The sequence below is a fragment of the Triturus cristatus genome, chromosome 4_2, assembly GCF_964204655.1.
Source record: "Triturus cristatus chromosome 4_2, aTriCri1.1, whole genome shotgun sequence".
NCBI classification, from domain to species: domain Eukaryota; kingdom Metazoa; phylum Chordata; class Amphibia; order Caudata; family Salamandridae; genus Triturus; species Triturus cristatus.
Genome location: NC_140586.1, coordinates 877,827,207 through 877,840,030, shown reverse-complemented (window position 1 = coordinate 877,840,030; position 12,824 = coordinate 877,827,207). Strand labels below are relative to the sequence as shown.

The window sequence follows — 12,824 nt, the reverse complement described above, 5'->3', positions numbered from 1 at the left end:
AGGACTGAATTTAGGCGGTGGACGCCCCAAGGGAGGCAGTTATACCCTCTGAGTTTTGTTTAATTCAACTAAAACGGCTACACCGCACATACTTCACCAGGGCTCACCTGTTCAAAACAGGGTTGACTGCAGGGGAAAACTGCCTGCGGTGTGCCGACCCTAATGGAGACATCAAGCATACATTTTGCCATTGTGCTGCTCTTTTGTCCTTTTGGAACTGTGTGTCGGGTACCGTGGAGACACTGCTAGGATGGCCAATACCTAGGGACCCGAAATGTTTTCTTTTACACATTACAGAGGGCACAGAGGGAAATAGGTGACAGAGGGCACTGCTCTGGCTCAGCCTGATGGTCACCAAACGTGGCATAGCGCAGGCCTGGAAGAGACTGGGGCCCCACCTGATAGTAAATGGGCCAAGGGACTGGAAAACTGCATGGCTACCCTATATACTTTGGCAAGGGGCTGCCCCCAGGAACACCACAAGCTATGAAGGGACCATGCCAGACATAGAGGTATATTACTAGAACCGTGCGCAGCTAGACCTTGATCCATGGATGGGCAGGTTCGTGCTTACGGGGTGGATTAGAATGGCAGCTGGGACGGATGAATCTATGGGGCCAGGTTACAGGGACATTCTTTGTATTTTGCTTACATGTGTCAAGCTGTGGACATTTGACTCCTTTTATGATGTATAATGCCATGCTTCTACTCTGCCTTTATATATGTGGTGTACGGGACGTGGGAGCTTTATGGTTAATATCAATAAAATGTTTTTCCAAAAAGAAAAAAGAAAAAAACTATTGTTTGCATCTTTTTATAACAATTCCTTTAAAGAAGTATACAATTTTAAGATTCTGCTGCAGAGATGTTGCTAGAATTGAGGCAGCTTCACAAGGGCTGCATAGAAAGCGAGAGGCCATGTAGGAGAATATCCATGGAAAGCACATAAAGATGAGATACCGCCTTACTATTACACGACATACAGTCACCCAGAATCCAAACTATTCAGAATTCACTACGAGAGAAAGAACACAATGAAAGTTTGATGTCTGTCACAGTCAGAAAATGCTGTAAGGTAATGTGAACTCTTGAGGACAGCAGAGGATGCCTTTCTTGTGAGCATTCTTCAAGAGTAGCTTCATTTCTGGGAACTACCTTGTGAAATTACCGAACGCAAACTAGTGCTCATGGTGAGGCTTCTGGCTACTTGCGTCAAGCGAAGAGGACTTTCCATGGTAGCTGTCTAAAACTATTCAAATGAATGAGGAACCAGGTTTTCTAGAAAAGATCTTAGAAATGAACACGGCCTGCCCTTTCTGTGTCAGTTATCATTCTTTTATGATTCATATGAGTGCTTGGCAAGTGACGAGAAACACATTTGATATTTAATGTATTTGTTAGTGGTTTTTACACAGTGCAGAAAAGGGCAGACATTTTACATAGAGCAGTTCGGAGGAAATATACAACAAACTAAATAAAAATTCATAAACTGTACATTTAAGTATGACATAGTACTACAATGATATATCTGTATAGCATTGTGAAGTACAAGAGGCTATTAGAGGAGATTAACTATGAGAGGCGAATAAAACAGGACATCAAAAGATGAACTAAAAATGAGACGTTTCAAAGTGGATCAAAGCAGGATCGTTCACATTTGATCTAATGGCAGGTCGGTAGGAGGAGTTCCAAACTTTAGAGGTACGTCTAGCTGGGAAAGACTGATTTGGAGAGGCTGGTTTTCATAACCTTAGTGTTTCACAGGGCAGCACATCTCTGCTTCTCCAGATACGCTGTCCACCTTAGATGGATAGTGGTTTTGGTGAGATGCTGTGATCTGATCGATCTGAAACTTAGATCTTATTGGCTGCCACCAATTCAACTATGAAGTGGTGGCAGCCATCTTAGGACTTGGGAAAATGTTAGAAAATTATTCAAAGTTATTTTCCACCTCTCAAAAATATAATATAATAGTGAAAGAACAATTTTGGTAACTTTAGTAGAAAAGTAACTTTATTTAAAATGTATCTGTGATGTCGAAGTCTAAACTGTTTTATCTCTCTTCTCACCTCCAAAGGCCCAATACAAATTTCAGGCAGACGTTAATGACCCTAAATTTCAGAGGAAAATAGCTTGATCCTAAACTCCAGAGGAAAATAGCTTGACCTGTAGGCACAGGAAGAGAGGAGTGCTATCAACAAGTCGCCAATTTAAAGGGTTAATCATCTGGGATGGTGAAAGAACAGTTGGCGGACTTGGGGATACCAAATAGGGCGGGCAGGATCAGATTCCTTTCATTCCCAAGGGCCAACCAGACTGACTCGCTCCTACCAGCAGGGAGAAAAGAGTCCTTGGACCTACCAGAAGAAAGATATCTCATGTAAAGAGGGGTGTGACTGACACTCCCAGAGTTCCTACTGGTGGAAAAAGGGGCTACCAATTTTCGATTTAGAGCTTCTGGGACTTTTTACAGTAAATCAAAGATGAAGTGCTGGAAGTAGATAAGAATGGGTAGGAAAACTTCTCCAGTCACCGTCTACTGCAAAGGGTAAGACGGTCCCCTTATCACCACCTCTCAGAATATTCCTGGGCCTAGGAAGATAACACGCAAAAAAAGTAAACCCTGATGGAAGAAAAGGACTAAGGACTCCTGCTGACACCCGAAGACTAGAACTACTCGTCAACCACCTGTCTGAATGCTTCAGGGACACAAAAAGCAGAGCCGCCCTTTAATCCCTGAGATCCCAGTAGGTCACAGAGGACTGGACCCTACATGGCCCGAGCTACAGAGAGACCGAATGCCTAGGAAATTTGGCCTGAGGACGTGGGGGCTGCCAAAGTAAAAAAGAATCAGCTTTCCCAGTAATCAAAGAAAAGTGGGACTTTTTAATATTTTTCACCTCTGTAGGACTGGAAGAAGATGCTCTGGCTTGCCCAGGAAGTGTACACTCAAGGTGCATTAGAAAACCAAGTGGACTCGGCTCGGAGTTTTTGGCACAATAAAAAATGGTTTTAGTGGGACCTTAACCTAAAGGGATACAGCTACTCCTACCAGCCTTGCCCCATTGGTTTATTGTGTGAAACAAAAAAAGTATATACGTTTGAAGGTAAAACCTTGAACAGGGACAAACTGGAGGTAGGACGAAAATCTATCCCAAAGGCAAAGCAACCACAGTGGCCACAAAGTCGAACTGTGTCCCAGTCGTAGCTTTTGACACAAAAAGCAACTGATTCAACAATGGCATCTCCAACTTCGAGGGCCTCTTGCCAACTTCAGACTTGGAACATGTCCCTCTGGAAGACTTTGATGTCTCAAAAAAGTAGACCAAGTCAGACAGTAAAAAATTTGAACGAGGGGGCCACTTTGTACATCTGTTCTCCACTTCATCATAGTCAGCTTGAAACTGGTCCCAGTCAAACATAAACTGATTTTTGTCAATGGCGCTTTTCTTTTTATAGGCACTTTTTGCCATAAAACTTTAAATAATTCAGGTTACACGAACATATGTAAGTCAAAAGCCCAATGGAGTACTTGTACACTCCTGAGAGCAGAAAAAAAACAGGACAATTATGAGACTGTTTCACAATATGCTGAGGGTTATAATTCTAGAAACCTCACAATATAGTTCTGGCAAATTTGCCTTTGTTAAGTACAGACTGGGGTTGCAGGTAAATAAGCTAGCCATACTACATGCTTCTAATCCGAATCACAATAGTTTTATCCAGGTTGTGCTGAGAAAGCTGTGAGGATCTGCGAAGAGAGAAATTGTCTTGGGAGAACTGTAACAAAGGAAGTGACGCTGAAAAGGACTACCCTGGAATAAAATATGTGCAGACCAGCAAATGTTCCAAGACCCAATAGAGCAGTTTGGAAACACTGGATTGACAGACATCTTGAGAGAAATGCACCCCAAAAATAGTATTTATAACTACTACTCAACTCCATCATCCTTATTCAAGGATACATTTGATCTTCATTACAGGGGGCCTCATGCAACAGGTTAATATGGGTCACTTAAAAGTTACTGAGATACCAGCCCACACACCTCTGACATGAGAGATAGCCAGAGCATCCAGATATAGAAGGTGAATGCCAAGGCACAACATTTGCGGAACATCACCATTGAATGATTACCTGAGTTTTAATCATATACAAGAATTTTCATGGGAGACATTAGCACTAAAGCTCTGAAAGTAGTGATAAAGGCAATAATAGCACTGGCAGCAACAGATAAGAAATATATGGCTTTAGTGCGACTTGGTTAGCAGTGGACCTTAAGGCAGTGGTCTTCAAAGATTTTAATGCAGCGCCCACCTAGTAAAAAACATAATATTCTTTGGACCCCCTCATATTTTCCACAATTATTCTATTAAACGGGCAATGTTTAAATATGTCTCAACATATTTAAACATTGAAGTTAAATTCTGTTACCATTTTTCCCAGCTATGATATAAAGGACAAAAGAAGCTAGTGAAGGCCCATTAGAGAGTGGCTGACTGCCGCTCATTTTTTCCCACCATTTAAAACAAAGCACTGCTATCAGCAGAATGCTTTGTTTGGCCAGAACTTTGCCCCCCCTCCCCCCCTCCCGACCCCTGGATCACTTGAGGCCCCCTTAGGAGAGCCCACCCCCCAGTTTGAAGACCCTTGACTTAAGGTGTAAGAATACAGACATATGCAGACAGGAAAAAGGGCAGATCTGCGTTAAGTCCCAAACGTAAGGGATGCATGAATATGATCCTAATATATAGATGCAAGATAACCCTTCTGTCACTGAACTAGGGGTGATGCAGATTTGGAAACAAAGCTCATACACTATTGGCAAGAGCATTAGACACTAAACAAAAAAAGAGAAAAAAGAGTGTCACTTAAGAGGTATGGAGAACACATTTGCGATTCAACGTCCAAAGGACAGGAGATTTGCTTAAAGAATTCTACTCAAAATCAATCATGCGGGAGCTTGAATCACACACACAATAGAAGACAGACCGTTCTTTTGGGGCTATATTACCCTAGGATAATTAACTAGAAGAGGGAGGATTTGTGGCACACACTGAAGAACGAGGCATAAAAAAGCCATAAATGAATTTAAGTCTCATAAGGCTCTGGTGGGGCCAGACAACTAGAAGGGGGCATTTTTAAAACCTTCAAAAACACTTGATCCTTAAGCCGGACACAGTTGTTCCAAGCAATAAACAGGCAAGCAATCTCTCAAGAGCTGGGATAAGCCACAGAAAAGGCTCAATATGAACTGCCACAGACCTACGCCCATGCATTTTATTAATGAAAACATTCACTCACATCCAGCAGGAGATGCTGTTTGCTGGTTCACCAGTCCAGAAAGAACATGTGGACCAATCTCAGGCAGTGCTTTGATAATCAAATTATCCCTTACGCTCACTTACCTTATTGAATCTAGCAAAGGGGTAGTCCTTGCCCTCTTCTGCAGCGCGCCTCCAGTGGTAGAAGAGGGCCCCATCCTTCCTCGCCGGGTTGGCAAAGGGCATCCACTTCCAGGGACGGACCTTTTTGCAGCCTAGCTTCGCCTTCACTGTGCGGTATCCTTGTGTGGTATCACTCGGCAGCAGTGGAGGAGCATCCCTGGAATTTACAAAGCCAAATGCAGACTCAAACACATTTATACATTTCAGAGTTTGTAAGTAGTAACATTATTGTTGAGCTTTGCTTTTGCACGTGCTACCAAATATCTTCAAACATTTCCTAGCCCTCTTAAATTTTGTTGCCGCCTATCCTTCCTCTCCTCTCAACGTTTTTCCTAAGATTACACCTGACATCTGCAAAGTAACATATCTCACAACACTTTTCTGGATCACAACTCCTAAATATTACCTCTATGTATTGATGCTCCTGATATAAATGCATGTCTCCAGAAAGCCTTCCCCATGCTCTCCGCTGATATGCAAACAAATAAGCTTGTATGTCAAAACTGGCTTCGAGACGCAGTGTATCGTCATGAAAAACTTAATGCATTCCTGAATTTGATGGCATTTAAATCTAAACCCAAAGATATCCAAGCATCACTTGGAACCTACCTGACTCTACATGGGTAGTAGGAGTCCTCAATGCCAGCTGTCAGAGCCAGTGTGACTGACCAACATTCCTACCGATAGAGGCAGCTAGTGCTTGCTCGATTTGGGGCTGGTGGAATAGTGGGTAAAATGAAAACTTGAGCTTATTGACGTTGGGTATTTGGACAAAATATTGGTTTAGAAATACCAAGCTACAGAAATATAGAGTTTGAAAGGATGTATTATGGAACCAAGCATTCCATTCTAATGCATGCCGTTACAACGCGCTTGTTATAATGTGTATGCAGTTACTACGTCTAACCACATATGTTTTTTAGTTTTTACAATGTTATATGCTTTTATCACGCATGCTTTTCCACCAAATCTCGTGGTAAAAGCAGGAATGATATATATATTACCTACTGGCGGTCGCCAGTAGGTGGTTATAGTTAGGACCACGTTTCCATAGGAAATCCGCAACATTCTATTTTGAATAACTTTGGCGCCGGTCGACGAATCCTCGCAAATTTTTCAAAATAGGTGGGGCGCTACGCTCCGCTCCTACCCTGAAAGTCTCGGGGGGATTCGTCAAGCGGGGGCTGAGATAAAAGGGGGGTCCCAAAACGCGTTTTTCCCATGCATTTTTCCATAGGACCTTTAGACAGGGCTACAGCCCGAACGGCTGAACAGAATTACTAGAAATTTGGCAGAGAGGTAGTCCTCAGGTCAAGGAAGTGCCTTTTGTAGGTTTGGTGTAAATCTGTTCAGTAGATTCTGAGAAAATAGCCTTTAAATCAATATATATATCTGAGCCAGCTTACGGTGCGCTTACGGTACGCTTACCGTACGCGTACGGTGGCGTGCGCGAGCGCGATTCTGATTGGCTCTTAGATCTTAGTAAACATTCGAATCGGCCGGAACCAGGAAGCGGCGGCCGCCATTTTCTCTCTCGCACTGAGAGTGATTTTTAAAATATAAAGCCCAAAAACATGTAAAGGGGCTGTTTAGACAGCTCCCACACACATAGCCATGTTGAGGGAGTCCCCAAAGATCCCCCAAGGCCAAAAACGGAATTTTTATTTTTTTGGTAATTTCGCCGATTACGCTTACCGTACGCGTACGGTAAAAAATTAAAAAAAATAAAAAATGATCCACACTCTCTCCACCCCGTGTGCAATTGGTGCCTGCAGGTCACCAATTGTGCATGGCTTATTAGAGATGAGATAAACTAAAATATTTTTTAAAAAAATAAAAAAAAAAATTTATCCACACTCTCTCCACTTATAAAATATACGAAAAATTAAAATATTACCTTTCAAAACGAAGTGCATCATATGTCCTCCATGTGCGCAAGGTGCGCGAAGCGCATCGTGCGTACATGGCCCATCTAGCGTAACGTGGGCACGCGGTGCGCGTAGCGCACCGCGTGCCCACCGTGCGTGCACGGCACTAACTGCGTAAAGTGGGCGCGCGGTGCGCGAAGCGCACCGCGTGCTCACTGTGCGTGCACGGTGCGCGAAGCGCACCGTGTGCGCACGGAACGAACTGCGTTAAGTGGGCGCGCACGCCACGAATGGCGTAAAGTAACTTAGCATTTAAAAAACCGTACAAATTCACTGAAAAAACCATAGGTTTCACGCACGTTATAGTTAGGAATTAGCATTTAAAAAACTTTGCAAATTCACTGAAAAAACCATAGGTTTCACACATGTTATAGTTAGCGGAAATTTTACTGATAAAAAACCAATGAAATTCCCCCGTTATAGTTAGTGCAGGCAACTATAACTCACGCGACCGCAATCTTCTGCTGATGACATATGTGTCTTTATGAAAAAAAAATATTTGTAATATATGTATAGCTAAAAATGTATGGAAGAAGACATGGGCAAATAAGTGTCTAAATACAGTATTAGCATCAGCAGAGGATTGCGGTCGCGTGAGTTATAGTTGCCTGCACTAACTATAACGGGGGAATTTCATTGGTTTTTTATCAGTAAAATTTCCGCTAACTATAACATGTGTGAAACCTATGGTTTTTTCAGTGAATATATATATATATATATATATATATATATATATATATATATATTTATATATATTCACTGAAGAAACCATAGGTTTCAGGCACGTTATAGTTAGGAATTAGCATTTAAAAAACCTTAGAAATTCACTGAAGAAACCATAGGTTTCAGGGGCGTTATAGTTAGCTGGACTTTTCACTCGTATAAAACCATTGAAATTCCCCCGTTATAGTTAGTTCAGCTAACTATAACTCGCGCGCCTGCAATGCACTGCTGATGACGTCACATATTACATCACTCATGACATGGTCAGTGACATCACTCATGACATCACAGATGACATCTCAAATGACATCACTGATGACATCATCCAGTGAATGTGTGTTTTTCTGAAAATTACATATGTTTTATATATGTATATCTCAAGGTCGATGGAAGAACAAATGGGTATATATGTGTCTAAATGGATGATTTGTTTTTGAAAAATTGATTGTATAACTGACTGATTAAGTGTATCTTAGTGAATACATGGCTTAGTGAGTAATGTTTAAATATGTAAATATCTGTATCAGTCTCTCACTTTGTGTATAAGTGGCTGCATGGGTTGGTGAGTAGCTACATGAGTGTCTATATAGGTTATTAGTTGGTTTTTTGAGTATCAGTATGAGTGTCTGAGTGTCTGTATGGTTCGGTGGGGGGTATTACATAGTGCATAGTTGCATGAATGAGTGACTCACTGTTTGTATGTGTTGAAGACAGCATGTGTGCAGGACTGTATGGGTGGATGAGTGTGTTAGTGAGTGAATGACTGTCTCAATAGTGTCTTTATGAGTAACTACATATGTTTTAAACTAGTGTATGTGACTATTGGTGTATGTAAGTGAGTATATTTGAGAGTGAGACATTGAAAGAGTTCCTGTATGAATAAGTATGTGTTTCTATAAGTGATTGTTTAAAAGACTAAGTATGTGTAAGTTTCTGTAGAAGTAAGTGTGGTGGTGTGTGTATAAACTGTATATGCAAGTAAATGGATGTTTGATTCTTTATTAGCATGAGTGACTATGTGTGTGAGTAACTCTATGGATGAGTGGCGTTGTGGAACAGGATATATAGGTGTATGAGTACATATGATGAGTGAGTACATGTATGAGTGACTGTATAGGACTGTTGGTGAATGAGTGGATGTGTATGTGGATCTTAGAATTACTGAATAGGTTCTTGTAACTGATATTGGTATGTCCATTGTTTTGAAAATTTTAGTTTCTATTTTTGAAAGTGTGTATCAAAGGTTATATTAGGGGGAGAGGAGGTCTGCCACTCTATCACAAGGATGATGTCATCAGTGATGTCATTTGAGATGTCATCAGTGATGTCATGAGTAATGACACTGACCATGTCATGAGTAATGTAATATGTGACGTCATCAGCAGTGCATTGCAGGCGCGCGAGTTATAGTTAGCTGAACTAACTATAACGGGGGAATTTCAATGGTTTTATACGAGTGAAAAGTCCAGCTAACAATAACGCCCCTGAAACCTATGGTTTTTTCAGTGAATTTCTAAGGTTTTTTAAATGCTAATTCCTAACTATAACGTGCCTGAAACCTATGGTTTTTTCAGTGAATTTCAAAGGTTTTTTAAATGCTATTTTCTAACTATGCCTACAGAGATAGGACATGTGAAGAAAGAAAAAAAAAACGCACAGAAAGAAAAAAAAGAAATGCAGAAAGAAGCAACAGAAGTCCTCAAAGACGAAGAAAAGTGCAGGAAGAAGGATAACGTGCAGAAAGAACAAACAGAAGAGCAGAAAGAAGCCTTGTTGCAAAATCATCCTGTACCCTCAACTTTTTCAGACGGATACTGGTGGTAACTGAGTCTGACTAACCAGTCCTAGAGCCAGTGCTATGTTAAAAGACACTCAGAATACAGTGAAAACACCTACATACACTAGGGAACACTATGTGTTGGGGTCCCCCTGTGATCAGCATGACCTCCTCTGTAAGCCCCTAGTCCCCTAGTATATAATGGGGCAGGGGATTAAAACTACCTCTTAAAACGTGCCACAGGGATGTGTTTGCACACGTCACCTCAGGCCCCGTCCCCTCACTTCCCCACTGTGTAAACACGCCCTGTGGCCGTTTTTAGTTGGGAGATTAAGTTCATTTGAATCCTGAGGATCCCTAGGGGCAAAATAGCCCACTAGGTACATCCAGTAAGCACCAGTGCAGAGAGGTGTAAAAAGGGGCACGGCCTGCACCACCTCTCTGCAACGCAGAGCAGTGGCGCTTACTGGAAGCACCTGGTGGGCTAGTTGGCCCCCAGGGTCCCTCAGGATTGAAAGGGAATTATTTCCCCAACTTAAAACGCGCCAAAGGGCATGTTTGCACACGTCACCTCAGGCCCCGTCTCCTCCCTTCACCACTGTGTAAACGCGCCCCTTCAATCCTAAGGGTCCCTAGGGTCAAACTAGCCCATAGGTACCTCCAGTAAGCGCCACAGAGCTGCTTTGCATAGAGGTGTAAAAAGGGGCATGGCCTCAGAACACCGTGTCTGCAACGCAGCTCTCTGGCGTATACTGGAGATACCTGTTGGGCTAGTTGGCCCTCAGGGACCCTCAGTATTGAAGGGGAATTAATTCCCCAACTTACAACTGGCCAGGGAGCGCGTTTGCAGAGTGCTGCAAGGAGGGGGCGTGGCCTCCGGCGCGATGCCGGTCTTTTATTTATTTTATTTTTTTAAGAAGGAGGGCAGTGTGGCCCCCCTTCTTTTTATAATTTACTGGCCCTGGGGACCCCATCCCCCAGGCCCTGCACTCTAATTTGTTTTGTTGAAAAAAATTAATTTGGCCCTCCCAAGGCCTTAATCGGCCCCGGGGACCCCAATCCCCGGGTCATGGCCTTTTGTTTTTTTTTTTATTCTTTAGGAGGGTGCTGCGTTGCCCCCTTCCTCAGGCCACTTATGGTCCCGGGGACACCATCCCCCAGGGCCGGCCTTTGCTTTTTGTTATTTAAAAAAAATATATATTTATAGAAACACCTAAGACAAACCGTATGTACCTATCACCATGACGATTTGCGTGATATTCATTAAAAGGCGACTATGCATAGAATGAATCCACATGGAATGTATTTACACCGCTAGTGAAGCTCCGACGTGTCCGACGCCCGACCGTGCCTAATTCCGGCGCCCCCGCCGGTGGGTACTCTCCAAGTAGACACCCTTGTCGTTTATTTATACAAACATGGGTAGCTATTGACGAGCACATTTAATATACACGCACACCAAGCCATTCAAAGGGGATTCGACAAAAATTCGACCAAACTATGCAAGAAACCCCCCTCATGGTTAATAAAATACACATCCATCGCCGGATGTGCAATACTTTTTATTTTACTCTCTGGAAAGAAGACGAACCTCACTTGAGAGTCACAGCGTGCTCCGGGCTGAGCCCAATGCTGCGTTACACCCACCACTGCCCACCGAGTGCCTCACACCTCGGTGTTGTATTCCACCAGCTAGTGCGTATGCTATGACACTCTCTAGCCCATGTGCACTGTAACACCACCCAGTGAATATGTCATGCCACACTTGCCTTTGCACGGGTTATATTGCCCCATCTAACGTGCCTTCCTCGATGCCTATGTTATAACGCACAGCGCTATGCCATACATATTACAATCTGGGATCCATATCTTTGTCACAGTGCATATGCAACGTTACACTCTCCAGCACATATCTTATATTACAACTTTAGAAACTAGTTAGGTTACACAACACTGCCCTGTGCATATTACACTCCAAGGCGCATATCGCATAGCACGCGCTAGTGCCTGTGCTATCTTGCGCTCTCCAATGAATCTGTCATTGCCCACAATGTATTGCATATTATATTTCATGCCCCGGTTCATCTTATATCACACTTTTTGGAGCATAGTTTATACCATATACTATATCTAGTTTTCATTTTCAATCGTGCTCTCAGGACTATGTTCTATATAACACTGCGTCCACCTACCCTTTTCACGGGCATTACATTTTGCGATGGGGGTGGAGGGTCAGGGGGTGTTTCTGCCAAGTAAGCCCTGGGTCACAGTCACAAACGTCCTCTTCTTCCTGAATGAAAGTGAGATTATGCTGCATACTTGTTCATATTTTAAGTAGTTCGCACAGACACACATTTTAAAAACAAAGTTCCTAATACCCACCTTCTCTGAACAGTTAGCTTGCTGCCCCATCCACCTCTTCCCTATCCTCTGTTGTCTGAATCCATGGACTAGCCTCCTCCCTTCTGCCATGCATGGTCTGATGTGCTGCCACTGCCCTCCATTTAGCATGATGTACCAGTCCACTCCTCCTGCCCTCCATTGCCCAATTCTATGCCCCATCATTGACCTCCTGCTTAAACTCTGTGCTTAGCTTGCTGCCCCTATTCTCCTTCCCCCTGCCCTCCGATGTCTTTGTGCATGCCCCTGCTCCATCCTTTTTGCCCACCATGTTCCATGGACCTGCCACTCCTATCTACTCTGAGTGTTCTGTTGAGCTGCCACTCCCCTCCCACCTGCCTAGCATTGTCAGATGACTGTAACCTGTCCCTGCCACCTCCAGCCTGCCTGTCCACATGCCATGCCCCTATCCCCTTCCTCCTGTCCTCCATGGTCCATTTTACTGCCACACCCTTCTGCCCTCCCTGGTCTGTTGTGCTGCAACTGCTCCTCCTGCCTGCCCCGCGCGGTCGGTTGTGAGGGCCCCAGCTGCCCCTTACCCCCTACCACCT

At 43.3% G+C, this 12,824-nt stretch overlaps 1 protein-coding gene across 6 annotated transcripts in view; it reads right to left on the bottom strand.

Annotated features, from left to right (window-relative positions):
- Positions 1 to 12,824, bottom strand: part of DMAP1 (DNA methyltransferase 1 associated protein 1) — a 396,892-nt gene that overhangs the window by 303,960 nt on the left and 80,108 nt on the right. For all 6 annotated transcript variants that reach the window (XM_085602888.1, XM_085602887.1, XM_085602892.1 and 3 more), the window contains exon 5: positions 5,407 to 5,602. In XM_085602888.1, coding sequence (XP_085459014.1) covers positions 5,407 to 5,602 — 196 coding nt within the window. The remainder of the gene's footprint in view (positions 1 to 5,406; positions 5,603 to 12,824) is intronic.